Source organism: Atractosteus spatula, chromosome 2 (assembly GCF_055471065.1).
Source record: "Atractosteus spatula isolate fAtrSpa1 chromosome 2, fAtrSpa1.hap1, whole genome shotgun sequence".
Classification (NCBI taxonomy): domain Eukaryota; kingdom Metazoa; phylum Chordata; class Actinopteri; order Semionotiformes; family Lepisosteidae; genus Atractosteus; species Atractosteus spatula.
The window spans coordinates 58,177,932-58,198,927 of record NC_142707.1 but is presented as its reverse complement, the minus strand read 5'-3'; the positions used below and the strand labels follow the sequence as shown (position 1 = coordinate 58,198,927).

The 20,996-nt window shown below is 38.1% G+C and overlaps 1 protein-coding gene across 1 annotated transcript; it reads right to left on the bottom strand.

Moving 5' to 3' along the window:
* Window positions 1-526: 526 nt before the first annotated feature.
* tram2 (translocation associated membrane protein 2) lies at window positions 527-19,172 on the bottom strand. The gene is made up of 11 exons (XM_088938159.1): window positions 18,967-19,172; window positions 15,783-15,846; window positions 9,675-9,784; window positions 9,101-9,217; window positions 8,165-8,223; window positions 7,231-7,315; window positions 6,583-6,653; window positions 4,794-4,898; window positions 4,399-4,542; window positions 2,964-3,121; window positions 527-1,935 (listed from the first exon to the last, which is right to left on the bottom strand). Exons 1-11 carry the CDS (start codon window positions 19,084-19,086, stop codon window positions 1,859-1,861), a joined length of 1,110 nt encoding a protein of 369 aa, XP_088794285.1. The 5' UTR covers window positions 19,087-19,172; the 3' UTR covers window positions 527-1,858.
* Between the last annotated feature and the right edge of the window lie 1,824 nt (window positions 19,173-20,996).

The following is a 20,996-nucleotide window of genomic DNA, read 5'->3' as shown; positions in this document are numbered from 1 at the left end:
GAGGTTTTAATGGCTTCTTTAGGATGTATGTATATTTTTAAAATACATTTAAATACCTCTGAATCTCAAAACCAGGTTTATAGGCAATGTAGCACCAGACTACATTATTGGGCTAAAAAAGGCATTTATGCAACTGCAAAATGCACAACACTATTTTAGTGACAAGATGGCTCTCCGGAACACTTAATATTTCATTTGAACAGGTTGACCTGTGCGTCAGTTCAGTTAATTGGCTATTCACCATCTTTGAAAACCGTTCCTCTTGCTAAATTCAATATCATAATGTTCTAACATAATGATGCTCCTATTACCATATGGACAACTTAGTCATATGATGACCTGTAATTATGGCAGAAAGGGTTTTAAGTTGAACATGCTAAACTTGAGTTTACCCCTACCGATTAGCATACAGTACATAACTGCTAATTTAACACAATGACGTGACAAAATTGCAATGCATGGTTGATGAACCTGGGATGTTTTCTTGGCCTGAATTCTGACAAAACAGACATTGAACAGCATTTAATGTATATAGCGTATATTTTGGTGAACATTTAGCAACATGTCAGATGAACAGAAAACAAAGCCGAGGTATTTACACTTTGTATGTGTTCATAATAAGATACTTTTATTGTAACAGTTTTATCTTCTATTGGTGACGGAAGATCATATTTAACTTTTACCTTTATAACAAATTTTGGTAATGGCATTCACAATGGTATAGTTGTTTTAATTAATAATGTCTCCACATGCTTAATTCATTGTAGTAAGCAGAAAATATAAATCTGTGATTTGGTATGTTATAATTAAAGTCAATTGCTGTTCATATTGCAATTGACTATTTGAAGTTAGCAATGAGTTTTGGATAGATTTTATTATAGATAATATGCACTGTTTTTTTTTACATTTATTCATAAAAAAGATGTAAACCATATGATTTTATCACCTGTTTCTTTTTATGGAAGGTCTGAAAAAGGGACTTGTCTGATATTGAAACATCAGGAAATGTACTGATATATACCAATTGAGACTACTACAGAAAACCTGCTTAAGCCTAGTGTAATTTTCAGATCATTTCAGTGATTTTGTTCATCAGTAGTGCACTGTAACAAAAAAATGTAGTGCACATAATATTGCTCCAATTTCTTATCATTAATTCATACGTAGAATTGGTCACAAATGATAAAAATCATTTTTAATACAAACTGCTTGTAAAAAGCAGTTTTACATTAGCCCCTTATCTCCATTTGAAAAAAAGGGTGCCTGAATGCAGCAGGTGTTATAAGCTATACACCACTGCCATGGAGTCTCTAACCTAACCTGAATCTGTAAACCTGTCATCTTCCATACTGAAGCTTAATACTCAAACTCTCTGCTCCACGCGTGTATAGTTCACAAAGAGCGGCAGAAAGACAAGGGGAAGCCTGGGTGAGCTATTTACCAAAAGCACTCAGACTCAGATTTTTTGGGGAACCAAACAAGGAAAGGAAAATCTAGCCTTTTTCAGTTTTGAAGGGGGGCTTGGCTTTTTCTAGTTATTAATAAAAAGGAAAGTGCTTAAAACTGCAGTACACGAGTAAAGGCATTAGTATTGAAATGACTCGTTACTGATGACAATACATTCAGTAAAACAGGCACAAGAGACTGGAAGAACTTGAACCAAGGATATCCTGCCAGCGAGGAAGGAATACTGATCAGAAACTTCAATGCTTGTCAGGGTGTGGAAGATTCAGTGCCCTTCCCAATACTGTACCAAGGAGAATTCAGTGCCTGCATTGTCTTCAATATCCAATTGGGAGCAAAACAATCAAAACCAGTTTCCATTTCCACAAATCCAAGCTTGAACTACGGCCAAAACCTAAGGGGCCTTTAACTTCTTGGGCCTTGGGGAGGCACTGTTTTCAGCCTTAATCACTCCGTTCTCATGGTGGCCTCCTGTGGGGACAGAAAAAAAACAGTGACATAAAAGTTTGACTTTTCATTTCACCTTGTAGTATGTTTATCTCATATATGCAAGATATACAGCATGACAGGTAATGTGGTGCCATGGATATATGCCATACCTTGAGATGAAGGGTCACAGTAATATGCCAGGCATAACTCCTGACACCACAAGGCCCACTGGGGTTTACAATTAAAACTCCACTAAAAGTTAATTCATTAATTCATGTATTCTATTTAGTTTGGAAGGCAGTTTATCTCTTCGTTTGGCCTCTGTAGGCATTAAGAGTCAAATACTTGGTAACATTCTTGGGTTCTCTGGGTGGTCTAGATGTAGGTCTCTGAAATGCCTTATCTGTAAAAATGTACATGGAGAAACTTGTGTGTTGTATGTTTATACTGTGTGTAGTGTGTATTGTCACTGTTAATAAATATTTAATTGTTTAATAAATTTTGTTTAACCCAGTGTGCTGGAATTATTGTTCTTTTCACCAAACCTGTGTCAGAGAACAAAGAATTCACATGCCTCTAACTATACCAACCACTTGGTATATTATTGACTAAGCCGCTCAGTCCATTCCTGTAACCCCACTGATTTGTGACTATCTTTGCATCACGCAAAAATTTTAGTGATAGAATCCCATCACTGGGATTGGTTAATTGGGCAGAACGACAGTTTAACCTTTAACACAACAACAGTTGTTAGTGTCCAGTAGCCTTACCAACACACAACAATAAAGATCCAAGACAGTGAAGATGCGCCATAACTTGTACAGTCACAATCAATCAAAAGAGAAAAGTAGGATGCTTAAAGCACAGTAAAAAAAAAAGGCTTGTAACTGAAACAAGAAATTGAACAAGAAACCTCTGTGGTATAGGAACTCCACAAGCTTGGGCACAGGCCATTCTAACAACTGTTTAATTGAGATTTCAACCCATTAGCAAAGGATAACTTCACTAGAATCAAGAAAAAGAACATGAGGCACCATTCTCCCACCCCCATGATCCAGAATCACACTCACCACTCTCTCTCTTGACAGGCCGGGCTGGTTGCTTGGCAACGGCTCTCTTGCGTGCAGCTTGTTCCTGCCGGTACTCCCTCCAGCGCCGCAGCTGGAACCGGATGAACTTCCAGAGCAGCCAGGCCTGTGTCAGACACACCACGAGGAGGACAGCCAACCTGCCGACAACACAATTAAAGTTAAGTTGGTCACAGCTCCACTAGTCCCCTCCAAACCCACAGTTTATACAGTACAATACTCTCCCAAGAATGACGAGTGTCTACGAGAAACTCTTTTATCAAGCCTTTTACTCCATATGAGGGCACAAGGTCCATGTAAAACCACAGGGAAGAAACAAATATATATAAATGAATCCCTGGAGTGTCAGTTAGAACCCACAGAACACAGTGACTCAACACAGATCCTGAATATAGCTGCTTAGGTCAGGTTTACAGGGCAAGAACATCTCATTTGGACAAAATGGCTGACCTGTTGTACGAATTCTGCAGAAGGTTTAACACTGTGACTTTATCCCCAGCATAACCCAAATTATCTTACAGTACATCATCAGCCAAGAGTTAAGCCTTTTGGAATACTCTATCAAACAATAAGAAAGAAGACTGCAAGTCAAAAACATTTAATTTGACAAAGTATACAAATCTAAATGACCAGATGAACAGTGTCAGAAAAAGTCAAATGCAATGGCATTATCAGAACGCACCTTATATTTATTGTTTTTTAGATACACTTTGCCAATTTTGATCAGCAGAAGCAAGGGCCCATTGTTTTCACATGCACAAATCAGAACTAACTTTTTTCTAGAACAGGTGAATAGGAAGATTCTGCGTGCAAATCAGAGTAAAACTGCCATCTTGAGGTATCGGACTGAAATTGCATGTTTAAGTTGTTCACTTTTTTTCCATGGTTTGCAAGGAGGTTTATAACCCTCAGAAAAAAAAGCAATGCATATGTATAAGATCATAAAACCTCAAGAAAGACATTAGGACTTTAGACTTTTCGGGAGAGAAAGTAATATGAAGTGCTTTAACTGCTTTTAAACCAGGCCTGGAGTGGTTTACACAGCTGGCAGCCCCTAACCTACCGAGTCCGAGCTTGGACTTGAGCCTGGCAGACAGGAGTGGAGACATTTACTGTACAACTGAAATCGCCTGAATCACTGGCATGGGGCAAATCACATCCACCCACCATGTGGCATAAAATGAGTTTTGTCCCCTCATCTTTTTCATGTAGATTGGAACGACTTGGATGAGGGTGACCATTAACACGAGTGGCAACCTTGGGGATTCACCCTTTGCGATTGGTAGATTGGTAAAACCATCGTGTTTAGCTCCCAACACAAAAGAAGTGTATGAAGAATTTTCTAAGACTACAGAATCATGGCATTTGGTTTGTTTTCAGTTCTGTGAAAGTCTTTAATCTTGCAGCCTGTGCTCACCTGAACAACAGGGTGTTGAAGTTTCCTGCTTCCCAGTCCAGCCCTTGGTTCTCCACACGAGCCAGGCCAAATCCCACCACCAGCACGGACAGTATCAGAATCATCATGCGAGTTAATATGAAGCCAACTGCCCACATGTCGAACCTGACACACGGAAAAACCCACAATGGTTAAGTAAAACCTCACTGATATAACAGTGTGCAACATCTTTAGGTCAGTACAGTCAACAGAATGAAGCCTTATAGAATAATTTTGATGAGCAACAACAAGCAGCAAAGCATATGGTCAGGGCAAGGTGCTTTTAATCCATTGAATTATGAAAAAATAAATACTCGAGTAAGGCATTGAACGATACAAACTGCTCAAGTTGAGTTCAGGAGGTAAGAAGTACTCACAGTTTGTGATGATTCTCATCAGTGAAATAGAAGAGTCTGGCAATGTGGAAACCAAGCTCAGACAGGTACTGCAGGAACAGCAGAACCAGTCCCACTCGAGTAAAACTGCCGGGAACAAGCAGACGAGACAGGTTAACACCACATGCACATTCTCTGCATTCACATGTGCAAAGACATTCCAGGGAAATACTGGCTAGATTAATTGTGGCCTCTTAACTTTGCATAATTGATCCAGGTTGCTGTGACCTTCTAATGAAGAAGCAGTTGATGTACTGTGGATGAATGATGATTTAATTTATAACTGATCTATTTAAATACAAAAATGTATAGTCTATGCATCTCATATCATCAAAAAGAAATTCTAGTTTTCCACCAATTAGTAATACTGTACTCTGCGATCTTGATTTTCTTAAATTGAGATTTTGTTCATTTGTGGTTTTGATTTCCATACTGTTATTCTGTTTATATACAGTTGATATAGCTATGAGTCTGTTAAACCATGTTACAGAGAACACTCTCTGAAGCTTTTTTCCTGTTACAACGTTTCCGACTATATGCCTTTACATTTCACAACACAAAGATTCCTAACACCTGTACTAGCATTCTTTCCTTGGATTATGCCACTACATTTAGAGAAACACCATTATTCTGGAGGAAATCTTTGATACAATTAAATCTCTATGTGTGGATTACTCTGACTTTGGACACTTGATTTCCTTTTGAACCAATTCAATATCCCCTCAAAATAAATTGCACCAAATACTGGTCCCCATCAAAGGCGAGTAGTTTCTCCAGTTATTTTCTGCCTAGGAATAACTATCCACTCAATACTCCATAGAGATGATAAAATCAGCAGAGGAGGGCTCCCAGCTGGATGAATCAGAAAAGGGCATTTGAAGGATGCAACTCTCCTCCAATAGGTGCTCAACCTCCTGCACATAGCAGCACAGTCAGTGACGTGTGAACCACCACTCAAGTAGTTGAGTCAGAAGAGCCTTCCCTCGCTTGCTCACTCTCCCCTATGGGCAGCAGCAAGGTTTGTAACTGTGCACCAGGATGTGATAAACAAAAATCTGCTTTTCCACATGGAGTGGGATCATAAAAAATAGAAAAAAATGTTTCTACATTTTTTAGAAAAGCGTAGGGTGATTGTCTTAGAATGCCAACAAACTTCAGTACCACACTGAAGTGGGCATTTTGGTAAAATGGCAGTCAGAAAACAAATCTTAGGGATCTTAGTTTTGGAAAACAAATTAAAAAATGAAGAAGGAAGACCCTAATCCACTCTTGGGCGGATTATAAGGATCTTGCTCTTGCAAGTTCCTTGGTGTGTTATTTTCTAGCCATCTTAAATTGAGTGTCAAAGTAATTATCACAAAAAAAACACCGTAATGCAAGATCTTATTCAGGCGACATGCATTTTGGTACAGTATGTGGCCGAAAGTTACAATTTACTCATGTGACCTGTAAAAACTAAGATGTAGCATAGTGTAGTTCAATTAATAGATTTAAAAGACATTTACAGCTTTTACACAAATGTGATTATCAGATGGTAGCAGCACACACCATGTTTGTTTTACCGAACACAAAGAAGTTTTATTCTAAGAGAGGAACACACCCTGCATCAATAAAGCCACAATTATACAAGGCTGTTTCACTTCTCTCCTGAGCTGGACATGTATGTACAGTACATAATTAGACAAAAAAAAATCAGATACTACAGTGGTGTCTGTACTTAAATACTTTATGTCTGGGATACACAGGTATGGTGCTCTCGGACAAGACCTACTTGAGCAGGTAAGCCACAGTAATGTGCAGCAGGTAGAGTGAGATGTATTTCAGCTGACGAGGCATCTCCTCCTGAAAGAGCAAGAATTGAAATTAAGCTTCCCTTTATTTAAGCAACTTCAATTACAAAGCCTATAGTGAAACTGTGTATCAACCATGCCTGTTAGACTGTTTTTCTCTTCCCCAAACTTCCAGAGTTTTGCTATTCTCCAGAAAGCCACAATGCAGCTGCTTCAAGCAGACAGCAGATCATAAAACCAACTTTGAAAATTCTCTTGAACTTCAGTCTATGATCATTGTCATTCTTTCATCAATCCATTTTAACCAAAGTGATCCTTTTCACAAACAACAGAAAAAAACAGGCCTTTCATAACAGCAGTGCTGTCCTTTTTTGTCCAATATTTTCTTGATTTCTGCCTTCCCTCTCTTCACCTAATTAAGTCTTCACCCCAGTGCCCCTTCTCCTCTTTTCTGTATCATTCAATATCCTTCTCATGTCTGTGGTCTCTTTTTCTCCCATCTGCCATCTCCTTGAGCTTAGGTCCACCATTTGTGATCTGTAGGTGACTTATGGGTTGCAGACCTCTTTTTCCTACAAATATGAAGACACAACTAGTCACAAATATTTCAACTGATGTCTCCTACTCACTTTCCTCACTTTCTGGAAGTACAGCTCAGGCAACGCATGAAGCCAGTAAGCCAGCTGGAAAAGGTAGAAGAATTTAACCTGGAACCTGAAAGGAAAAAAAAACAAGATCTGGTTAACAAACATCCTTCCATTCTACCTAAGGAATTTCATTGCAGCGTCTGAATAGCATCATTCCAGGATGTGTCATGAAACAGCCGAGCTTCAGCCCTTGCTCTCCTTGTTTATCGGAATTTAAATGATTGATCCTTGCTTACAGATACAATTTAGAATATTGCACTTAAATTAGCCTCACCAGTTCAACTCCCTCACACTTTGAATCAAAGTTTTCAGTTGGTCTTACTTTATGCTGGCAAGATGACAAGATGGTAGCGCTATTTCAAAATAGCTAATTTTGCTTAAGGAAGAACTAAAGTGCCTATTCAAGTGAAAATAAGCTGAATCTGAAAACAGAAGGTACCGTTTTAACAATGCAAGAGTGATACAAGAGGGGTGAAAAGGGATTCCACTCTGCTTCCTTTTGCCTTGCATCTCCTATACTATCAGACTCTTGACCCTAGATTAGATCAACATTCATCTGCAATACAAGTCAAATATGTGATTGCAGGAACATGGATTTAGCAAACAAAATGCCGTGAGAATGGACAAGACCTAAGCAGTAATTAGTAGCTGGTGGGTAGGTTAATCTTGGATGTGGTGTATCTTTCAGGAATGCTTTATCATAGCCACAAAGATAGTTTTATTATTTTAAAATATCTGCTCATCGTAAGGTAGCAGCATTACATTACTGACTTTAAACTTACAACAATCAGCATTTTACTAGGAATGGTTCTGCGGTTTCTACATTAGCGTAACTTTCGTTGTGGAAGAAAAGAAGTCAGGACATGACCTTGTGGGCTCACAGTTCACAGGCCAGGCCCACCACAATGCCTTTTACCTGAGGTGCACATGAGGATAGTTCTCCCACAGGCTGCTTAAATTTAGGAGATATCCTTCCTGGAAGCAAGCACAGATGGAAAGGAGGGAATCAAACAGAACAAACGACAATATTAATGAACTAGAAAAACAAATCAAAACTAGGCAATTAACTAAAGGTAGACGGGACGTGCTTCTAATTAAGATACGACTGAGAACAATGAACAGACAGGCAGCAAAATCTTTTTGTACCACAGATCATAAAATTGCAATCAAAGTGTAGCAATACATTTTATATAAAGAAAAATCTTCTAGGCACAATATAAAAGAACAGTCAGCTTCGTTGCCTTACAAACTATGATTAAGACCTTCTTCATAACATCAAAGATGCATTTTCAGTGATTGAGTATCAGATGAGGCTCTTCTCTGTGTCTCTGGGTCTGCAAGTGTAGCACGTGAATTTGTACAGTTCACTACTGCCCTCGCAGGATGTTCACCAAAGAGAAGAAATGGTTTTCACAAACAGCTCTCAGGTATAACATGGAAATCCAGCTGATTTCTTTTACTATGATGGGAACATTTGTTTAAGATTAGAATGCAAAATAACCCTCATGTGAAAGGTCACAGAGATGCGCTGACAGGGGAAGAAATAATAATACAGAGGGAAGTCTCGTAAAAAGCAAGAGGGAAATCTGATTTACAGTTCCTGGAACAACGTGTGCAGGTAAACATGACCAAGAGAGAAACGGCACCCACTAACATAGTAGAAAACAACTAAATACTACACACTTTAAGTTAAAGAGGATATTCTTTCACTTTAATAGTTCTTTAAAAGAGCAATCAGAACTCAGTTGCCTAACCCATTATTGGTAGCAAAGATCTCCTTTATTTTCGGTATTGCCAAATGACACAAAAGGCCTCACATTCCAACATGATGCTCAAGACACGATCTGCTCACCGTAATTAGAATGTAGAGGCTCCACAGTGAAGACGCTAAGTGAAACACACATAGTTGCCCTGACTCGTTGAACTTCGTATTTTTGCTCTTTGAAAGATGGAGACGTCTGTTAACTTTCTGAAACAGCAAAGAAGTGGTCAAATGAGTATGCAGCAGTGTCTTGAACACCAAACAAATTGCATTTGAGAAAACTTTATAAAACTTTATACAGTATCCAGCTTTAAATGTATTTTTTGCAGTATAGGGAAGAACGTTTTTTATATATACAGGTAAGTGCAAAATATTTATGCACATGGAGCTTATGGGGCATCAGTGATAAACTACAGTCAAGACAAAATATATATAAAAAAGCTCTATTCTGAAACATAGCATTAAGTAGGACCAAATCAAATTGATAGTATTATTGCCATATAGAGAAACAGATATCTGAACAGAAAAAGAAGGAGTATAGCAATCTTTCCTAAGGAAACTAGCATTATTGAACAGGCTTAGAGCTAACCCAAAGTGTTATTTCCGGAATTGATTGATTTGTTGATATTGGTCATGTTGAACTGATGCTTAAGTGAATACTCACATCCAGCACATACTCCTGCACAACTGCATGAAGGATAATGGCAATTAGGAAGTAGAAGAGAATTGTAACACAGTCCCTCCAGCCGTAGTGATAGAAGGACACCTCCCCTTCTAGAGATGCAGGAAGATAAGAGAAGACCAGTGGACTCTGTTACTCTTCTGGGTTGGCAAAGCAGTAGTCTGTGCAGAGCCCTCAAGGAAAACTTGCCAGTCGCGTTATCTACAGTAAGTGGTGTTCACCGGCTGAAAATCTAGATTACAGTAAGCAGCACCTCAACTGACATTAGTGGCTTTGAGCAGTTATTGTTAAACACTGCAAACAGATTAAACATGTTGAAAGAACTCTTACTCGGTACAATTCACATTTCTGTATTTTAATATTTAAAAAGAACTGTCTGATCTTCAGTAATATAAATTGAATTGCCATAAGCGATGGCGAGTAGCAATGTCTACACCCATGCATAAGGCTTGTACACTAAATTGAAGTGAGAAATATAAAAACATTTATACACATACAACCCCTTTTACTTTGGTTATGTGACCAGCTAATTCAACACTCAAAGGCTACTTTTCCAAAATCTTACAGCGTTCTGTCATCTTACTCGTACAAAAACATCATCCACACTGGCAAAACCATCAAAAACAGAAATATTTGCAGCAAGCAGCTTCACAACACCTCATCACTAACCTTTTAAGCTTTTCAGTTCCTCGGTACCAATAAAAAGACACCCGCTGTAACAGAACAAGCATCTTTTCCCCTCCATTAAATCTTGTCACTACACCCTCTAACATTGACGAGTCTCTTATCAACTGCTGAAATCAACCCTGTAATTGACAGCATTAGCAAACCTAACAGGATTTTAAAGTCAGACATAAACCAAATGGGTCACAATCTGGGAGACCATGAGTCACAACAACACTAGAAAATCGATGGAGAGAAGTGTGATGCGATAGCCAGGAGTGACAATCCCCTGTGCTAATTAATCGCAACCTGACTACACTGATCATGTTCTGGTACCTCACTTGCTGTCCTTTCTCCAATCTGAAGACACGAAAACAGAAGCTAGCTGAGGCTACAACCTATTCTTTAATTTCTAACTTACATAGCTAGCTGCAGTGAAAACGTCCTGAAAAAAGAAGCTTGCTACTTTGAAGTGGGTTCCCTAACTTGTTTCCTGCTTGCCCAGCTGCTCAGTTTGGACGGGTAGCCTGATCTAGGTCATGTGTGGGTGGTATATTACATATTCCAATTAACCTTCTACTGTTCCACAAGTAACCTCCAGATCCGTGGCTCTTTTCCACTTTATCCTCGATTTGTTTTCACAGCTCCTTGTTCTTCATGGTTGATTTGAATTCCCTGAGCAGTAGTCATAGCTTAGGAAGCTGGTAGAGTGTGGGATACCCACCTCACAAGGCTGGAAATTTGATTAAACTCTGCAGATGTATAAAGAGTTATGACTAAATAAGGGCAGATATTCTCATGGTAGTGACACATTACTCACTTCAGGCTGACTAAAAGAAACAAAGACTGTAATTGGTTAATATCCCAATATTTCTGAACACTGCTGCACAATGATTCTAATTGAAACAGACTTAAAAAGATGCACTTCCTTCATTTACTTGATTTTTTTTTCAATTTTTAATTATATGTCTGCAATTTGTTTCCATACTGAAGATTTGAAGGTCATCATCTCTGAAATTCATTGATCTTCAACTGCTTTATCCAATACAGGGTCACAGGGGAGCTGGAGTCTTGTCCCAGCAAGCAATGGGCACAAGGCAGGATACAAGTTCATTGCAGGCCACACGCACACACGCACACATGCACACACACTCACCAGGGCTAATTTTCCCAGGAGCCAATTAACCTACCAGAATGTCTTTGGACTGTGGGAAGAAACCAGAATACTCAGCAAAAACACATATGAACAGAGGGAGAACCCACAAACTCTATGCAGATAGCACCCCAGATCTCTAACTGAACCTAGGACCTTAGTGCTGCAAGGCAACACCTTTAACCACTGCTCCATTCTGCCACCCATCTGAATTTTGTATCCATATTCGCACCTTTGAGAATATAAACTCTCTATAACAATGAATTTGGTAAAGCCCAGCACCTTGCCTGCTCCCAGAAAACAAAGGCCCAGCTTCACCCCAGGAGAACTCTAGGCACTCCAACCACTCCACAACAGGAACAACACTGTCAGGCTGCTGGCAGGGGTGGTGGTGCTGCATGCCGCAAAAGAGACTGTATATTACTGCAGCCACAAGACCTGCAACACTTCTGAGTACTGTTCCCTTCCACCGGATCCAACCAATAACTAAAAACAGGAGGTTGTATCCACTTTAACATTCACAAGCATCAAAGTATTACCTCTCTTCCAAGATTCACAAGATATCTCAGAACTCCCCAATCATGTCTACTTGCAAGTAGCTGGACAATTTCATCTCATGTACCGAGGGTCACAACTGGAAACTAAAAGGCAACAGATATAAATTGGAGAGCTGGAAACACTTTTTCACACAAAAGCGTTCTGTGAGCGTGAGAGTTCTGAGATCCAAACTCTGAACAAAATCTTAGATCCATTTATAAAATAAACTATCAAACAAGCAACATAATCCAAATATCCAACTTTCCTTTACAACTTGATGAGACCATTTCTTGAGGGTTTCACTACATACGTAAAGGACACTAACTACACACTCCTAACTACATACAGTATGTGACAGCTTTCAGTTTCAGGGTCCAGAAGGCTTCATCTTCACCACAGACATCATCTCACTCCCGTCATTACAATTACCACTACATCATTCCTATCAGACACATTCAACAGGCGGACTTTGCAAGATCCACCACCTCAGACCCCTATCAGACTAGCTGAATTGGCTCTCAGCCTGAATGCATCTTCAACAATAGCACCATACGCACCAGGATGTGGCCAAGCTATGTTAACATCTTTGTCAGCTGGGAAGGAGAGCTCTCCTTCTCCTCCTATTCTGGCTTTGTCCTTAAACTTGATAAATGATACAATGAGGACACTGCAGGTGCCGCCATCCATTATAGCAAACTCCAGTGATTTCTACATCAGTACACCAGCTTCCAGCAATCTCACAAATACACTGTTAACAGTTCATATACCATTATGCCCATCTTAGACTGTTTTTCTATGAACTATCCACGAATAACCTATAATACAAGCCTACTGATTCAAACAGTTATCTCCTTTATAATTATTTCTATCACAAATATACTAAAATTCTTATTTTCCCACAGTTCCTCAGACTGTTGTGTTCATGCAGAGATGAGACTGAGTTCCAAAGCCAAGCCCTTAAAATGGAGTTTATTTGTCAGTGTTGTGCAAAGAAGATTTCCAGACAGATCCCAAACCAAGCCAAAAGCAGTACTCATGCCATCAGTCCCAGGAAGATTTCCCACATCCAAAACTACATTCCTCTTATCCTCCCATTCCACCTTAACATGTTATTTCCAAGGTGAGACAAAACTTTCAAGTCTCTATTTTGGAGAATGGGCTCTTTTACTGGAACCTACACAACAGTTTTCTCCAATTCCCTTACTCATGCACAGATGACATCCATACCAGGAACTTACTTAACTGCAAAAGCAGCTGCTTTATCACCTGTAAATACATATCCAATAGCACTCACACACATGTTCGCATTGGTCATTTGAAGAACAACTAAACGGCATTATGGTTGTTTGGCAATATCCTTCTAGGTCAACAGGGAAAATGTGTAGATTTAAAAAAGGTACTTGTCTATCTTTCCATTGAACACACACCACCAGTAATGGAGACATGGAGTACTGTGGCTTTTGAATCCTCTTATGATGAATATTAAATACAAAGATCCATTCTTAAATTACAGAGGACGGATATTTGGAGAAATGCAGTGGTTTGGATTTAAAATTGCTTATCAGGTAGAAAACAGCAGAGATAAGGAATGAAAGCTTACACTAGGGAGATGTAATTACTGGAGTACCACAGGAATCTGTACTGGGGCCACTGTTCTTCCTATCTTACAGGCATATCAATGATCTAGATTCTGGCTATTTGTAAACTTGTGAAGTTTGCAGATGATACAAAAATAGAAGATTTGGTAAGCAGCAAATAAATCTTAAAAAATAAAATTCAAGATTAAAAAAAATTACCTAACAGATGTATTTAATTTAGGCAAGTGCAGAATATAATTGCAGGCAGCAAAAAAACTATAGACAAAATGGAAAAGCTGAACTAAAAGAGGCTATTTATAAGAAAAGATTTAGGTGTGTATAGCAATCATTTACATTTTCTAGAAACTTATGATAGCAAAAAATTAACAAGATGTTGGGATATACAATAAAACAATCTAAATCAAGGGATGGTAAAACTGTATCATGCACTAGTAAGTAAGGCCTCATTTACAATATATTTCAGTAGAGAGCTTCTTCAATGTGCTATGGCTGCAAATGAACAAGTAAAGGTTATTTGCAAACTGAAAAACAGACCATAGACAGCTCATATTTGAAGTTCACATTTTTGCTTCATGTATGTATTATCTTACACTTACAACACATTTGTCATCCATACAATGGTAAACATCATCCTCTTTCGTGCTTAAGCTGCTGTTACTTTGTGTTTGCAAAAGTATCTCCAGTGAATACCAAAAGTATTGGGATACTGAATTTTGTCATTTTTGCTGTATACTAGTGAAATTTCTTTTTCACATCAAAAGATTAATATGAGTTTTTATTTTCTACAATTATCTGTCAGCCATTTATCCCAATACTTAAGCTCACCTAACACAGGGGTTGGAACACAACTAATGACAACATGGCTAAACACGTATGCAAAATAATACCCTGAAACAATTCTACACTTTTGCCTCACATTAATCAATTGATCTGAAAGGCAATCATTATTTCACTATCTGTATCTCTTGCAAATGTGAAACGTTTACCCACTATAGCAGAGTCTAGATCACTGACACAGATTGAGGATATCAGTGGTTCTTAGACTGATCTTGGGAGCAGCCGACTAATGACCTCACTCAGTCTGAGCTGAGGCTTCTTCTCAGCTCCCTCTGTTTTTCACTTTCTAACACGTATCTAATCTGAAAACACGACCTGGTCACATATATAAACCAAAGGGTCTGAAGCAGAAATTCTGCATTGAGGAATGAACAGAAATCCCTCCGTGGAGCTGGTAGAACCCCAAAGCACACCACAGGTGGCATTAATGCCATACTGTACATGGCAGAAGAGGCAATGGAAAATGCTAACTAAAAGAGGTGTGAATAAAGGAGACCTTTGCATTTTCTGGATTTAAATTATGACAAATATAATTTTGCACTGTGTAATCCTATTACAATCACACTATAACATTTGTAGAAATGTTTTCCGCAGCACATTATCTAATCCATAACTCATTCTGTCATAGGAACAAAAAAACCTTTCATCAGCAGTATAACTGTATCCGGAGGGCACAGCACGCCAGTTGTTGAACATCAGAAATGTTGTTTACAGCTACACTAAATCTGTGTTCAAATGTCATTTGCCAAAGTCATTGACAGAGGCATATACTGTACAGAGACTGTTCACACTAAAACATACTGTACTGTAGCACAGGTGCAATGCAAATGTTCTCCAAATATCCAGCTTTATAACTGTAAAATACAGTATATACATGTAAATTGTGATTAATAAACTAAATAATACAATGTTTTTACCACATTATCTTTGCTAGATTTATTAAGAATTACACAAAGGCAAATGTGTCATGTGATGCCACATGATTGATGCCACATACACAAACATACTGTACAGGAAAAGTGGGATGTGGTATTTAAATACTTTTTTTTTTACTAAATATCTTCACATCAATTTATTTTAATAACATTTTATGTAAACATACATTCATATTTTAAAGGTTGGCTTCTTTCTTGTATGGTAAAGGGTCAATGTTTTTTTACAGTATTTAAACTTAAGAATTATAAATATCAAATCAGAATAAGAATTAATTTCAACCTCAAGGACTGGTTTACAACGCTACTGAGAAAGATTGAAATGTATTATTCCACTTCTTCATTGCTCTGTTGAAGCACATGGACTTACCAGGTGTGAAAGTGCTAGTGTTGTACTGTGGGAGGATGAACAGGAAGGATGTTTTTGCTGTTGCCTGAAAAATAAGAAATGTATGTATTTTTTTCTGATTTGCTCCTCAGTCATGCATATCATAAGAACATAAGCATAGTTAGAGTTCAATCTGCTTTTTCTATTGCAAGAAATTCACTGATCATAAAATACTGTTCTGCTGCTTCTCAAAAGATTCAAGAGGCCAGCATCAACATCATCAACAGTTTGGCTGGGCAGTTTGCTCCTGAACTGTACAACTCTTTGCATAAAGCACTGTCTCCTATTTTTTTGTCTTTATGCATCATATCTGCAAATAAAATAATACAATCTGCTTTATAACCCCCATAATAAGCAGGCAGAATGTGATTTCCCATTAACAAAAATGTAGGTAAAGCTATCGGAACTAATGTACTGTTCTTCAATATTCCCATTACTGTGATAGTTCCATATTTATGCAATATATGCCATATAGTGGAACAATAAAGCTTCTTTAGGAAGGAAATACATTCAGCCCACATTGCTCATCGGGTTAAGTTGAACAATACAAAAACCTCATTAAGACTTTTCCTAAACTTCACTCTAACAAAGAACAGGTTCAGCTTGACTTTTCAGCAACACATCTCACCAATTTGGGGCCCACTGAAATGGCTTCTACTGTTGACGAGTACTTGTACTTAAACCATGTCAGGTGGATGGAGTTAAAACAGACCCATTTTACAGTTTCAGGGTTCCAGTCTGTGATTTTGGACATGTTTCCATGCAATAAACTGTGACACTCATTAGGGAAGCCAAGAGATGTTTAATCTTGATTCATAGTTTTCGTGGGCTAAAGTACAACCTGAGGATGTGAGGCCCACTCTGATCTACATCAAGACATAGGCCAAGCCTAGCCACATTCCCATTTACTAATGGTGGGGAGTGTAAGCTACATTATTCATAAGGTCAATAAGATAAACTCCATGGCTAAGCTAAACTTTCCCATGTTAATATGTGGTATTTTGATTAAATCATACTCTGATCGAGGTAACAGGACAAGGCCACACACAATCAAGTATTCTTATTGACTCCCATTGGTTTTACTACTATCTTCTCTGCCAAAATGAAACTCAACACCAGGTTAAAGTAGACCCCACATCTAAAAGTACCAAAATTATTAATTAAAAGATGTCATTTGGTTTATAAGGAGAGACTGTACATTACAGGGACATCTGTACATTAACAGGTAATGTGAAATTTTGGATACAGGATGTATAAATCTAGGAAAAGTGATATTTACTCCCCATGTTGAAAAGTGAACATACTGTACTGTACCTCCAGCCTCACACACATAATATAGGTATTAAGGCTGGAAACATAACACAGAGCAGTAAATACTTGTAAGTTGTTCTGGCAATTTTAAAATATCTGCATGTCATTTTAAGTATCACTCTGAAACATCTGCTCAGAGCTCTGTCGCATTCAAATGAGCAGCCTTGAAACTGAGAATAACCACAAGCACAAAACAGAGCTGAAAGAAACAGCTGTATCTGGTAGCTCGGCCTTGTGTATTGTGCAGTGCCCGATACAAATACTCATGACAGTATTCGTACCAAAGTTTTGGGGGGCGTCGCGGAAAAACCAGAGAGCTCCATTTTTAGCTATTAGTCAAATGAAGATACGACAGTACTCCGTTCAGGCTATAACGCTGCACTTCCAACACGTTTCACTACGGTATACGTGTACAGCTCACTAGTACCTGTATATGCTGTATGTACAGTACAGAATACAATAGCTAATGCAAGAATATTGTTGAAGCCTCCATTTAGCACTGAACTGATATCGGTAAGGGTTGAAGATCGATTTATTAAACGTACAGTATGAAGGCTATAAAACGATAATCTCATACTGTCCAAATATTTAGGCCTTACATTAACTATAAGCTTCTGACAGTGTGGCGATTTCTGGTTTCTGAAGCTGTGAAACACTCGGCAAAAAGGAACGCCTAAAATTAAATCTGAACCTGCATGATTTTTAAAAGAAAATAGACTGATTTTTTTATCAAATATTTATTTGGATAAGGCTTTAACGGACTGTACACATTCCTTGCGTTTACGATCAAAAGCCGGCATATTTAATAATTTTAAGGATATTACAGAACAAAACTAGACAAAAGCAAATATTAGGTGGTAGAACGTTTTGGTATGGAAGACAGCACTGGGTGTAAAAATAATCCAATGCTTAAAACACTTAGTTCACATACAGCTGAAATTGTAATTTCGCATGAGTAAAACTACCTGTTTTTAAAAGCTTTAAATAAACTTTACCCGACCTTGCAAAACCAAAGCCTCACATAACAGAGCGAAAAAAGCAGACCGCAGTCCAGTTGAGAGATTAAGACGTGGCACTGAGGACCAAACCAAATCTCAGTGGAGATACTGCACGGTGCTGTTTGAGGAAACGGGAAAATATTTTTTTTAAAAAAAATCAACAAGTCTTAAAAAAATGCCTCGACGCCAACAAGAAAAATGCAGACGTTTATATAAATCCTAAATACCTTTCTCGGGTAACTACAAACCTAGACACTCTGATTAAAATGTCTGCTTTCCTAATTTTATTGACACCCCTTGATAAATCGGTTTTATTTCCCATCCCGTTCCGGATTTACAAACGAAAACTCTGAAAAATACCTATCAATCTAGTCACTAGGGTGAAAGTAGTTCATGCAGTATCTGTTTTTTAAAGGCGATCTCTTTTTACACACACAAAAAAGACCTCGCACCGTGCAAGAAGTAAAAGAAATCCGACAAATACCAACTGAGTTCTAACAATTGAAGTCTAACGAGGGAAGACGTTTCTAGTTAACCAAGGCATACGTTTTGCTTAAAACGTTATTAATTATGAAATTAACTGTCATAGTTCCTCATTTCAATTCTGGGTTATCTATACCAACTACAAAGTACAATCGCTGTACAATCTTATTACAGATGACTTGTCATCTGTTAGAAGTCTCGCTCGGGATTCATCGGCTCGGCTACATCATGAAACCAGACAACCTTTGGGCTCTGCAACAATGTAGCCTTTAAAAGGAAAAAAAATCCCAAACGATTATCTCCGTCGGACCAGCCCATACACATGCTGGGACAAAAATGCACGAAGACATCAGAGCGTCCAGAAATCAACTCACCTCAAACATCAATCCAATTAAGATGAAAACCACCAGGCAAAAGACGATGTCTGCATGATTTTGAATGAGAAACTCTTGGCTAAAGAATGGATAACTCTTGTTTCTTTTCCTGAAAGCCATTTTAACGTAATCTTTTTTTCTTCGTTTTTCTGTATTCGAAAACTTTCTTCGAAGTTCAGTAGTTAAAAAAGTTTAAAAACCAGATTGCGCATGCGCTAAAATGCTTAAAGGGAAACTTAACAGTACGATGTACACCGACAGAAATGAGGAACAGCCTCCTGTCAATTCTTAGACCACAGCTTTTAGTCAGTTATAAAACTGAAGATGACCATAGGTAAAGTAATTATATGACCGCTGATGTATTACTGAAAAGGTATTATTATTATTAAAACAAATATCAATCTATATATTAAAACAACAATTTGTAACAGAACACATACATTTGAAGATAACACGCAAAAATTAGGGTCAAATCATTGTTTCCAATTTCCAGAGCAGGAATTTTCCACAGCTGGAGTTGCTGCAGTTTCTGATCTTCTGGATCAGAGAATAAAAGCACACAGGCAGCCTTCCTATTAAAGGGAGCCGTTTTAGTTTTGTTCATCTTCTTCCTATATTGGCATTTCTGACACATTAAGATCATACCCTTTAGTTAGTAATTGTAGTCATTTATTTTTTTCTTAATCACACATTTAATTGTCAGCACTTAACGATTCATTGTATTTTTATTCCACAACAGTCAAGGTTTCCCTTCCATTCTTATGTAATTAGTAACTAGTAACAAGAAAAGAGAAACCTTTGTCAAAGCACGAAAAGTATTAAATTAATTCTTAAAAATCACCAGATTTGTAGTTAAAAAAAACGTATTTTAACTGCTCAACAAGGTTTTCACAAAACTGTGAAACAGTGGTTCCCAAACCAAACCTGGACCTAGGGAATCCTCATGTCTCCTGGTTTATGTTTCAACCGATCCTTAAGTCTCCAGTGCTCATTGACACCTTCAATTAAATGTATTTCTCACTGAAACATTTGTTGTACCCTTCTCTGCACTCCTTGGTTTAAAATTCTCTACTTCACAACACAGAACTATAACATATAGATCATAAATGTATAACTCTTTCTTAGTTGTCTCCTAACAGTTTCTGATGAACAGAGGTGAGAATGACCATGTACAGAATCAGGCAGTCCCATAGTGCTGCTCCCCTTCTTCAGAGGTTCAGGTGGTCATGTTTCATGTAGTGCTCCTGAATGAGGGCGGTTCTGAAACTCAGGAATTAATACCTATTGGAAATCGCACTTACTGTGACACTGTATGACCTAAAAGCAAACTTAAAAATATGCCTCAACCAGAAATGTAAAATCAATTAGCCTGTGAACCTGCCTGGAATAAAACCCAGAAGAGAGAGGATCAGGACTGAGATTCGCAACCTGTGATCAAGGTTTTTTTTTGTTATAAACAAAAAATAATTTTCACATAATGTATTCACACATTTAGTTCAGGAAATCACAGTAATAACTCTTAAAATGCAAATTACAAGTGTGCTTGCAAATCTGTCTATGAATTTTATGGACATTGGCAAATATTGTGCATACTGTAGTAGTCTACTATTAAATAACTATTACACCAAACATTAAGAAGCAGAAAGTACTTAGTACTTAGTGTTGCCAACTACTTCTTACGAAAATTGTTTATACTTTTGTTCTTTAAAGAAATACCAGCCAGGGTTCAAGGCAAAGCTGTAATATCTGCTCCTTGCAAGTACTCATGGGTAGGGGGGCAAGCAATACAGCAGTTGACCTCTTCAGCCTGCCACTACAAGATAACACAGATCTCTGCCCCAGGACTTTCCACCATGGACTTACTGGAAGTCCCCATTGTGCTGACACAGGTTGCTGAGTGACACCAGTCACAGGTTGTTTTTTAATGATAATGTTTCTTTATTAGCCCTATACAATTTCTTGCATTAGGAATTCGTCTTTTCACATACCCCAGCTTGCTCTCCATGAGACACAGACACACAAACAGGGAA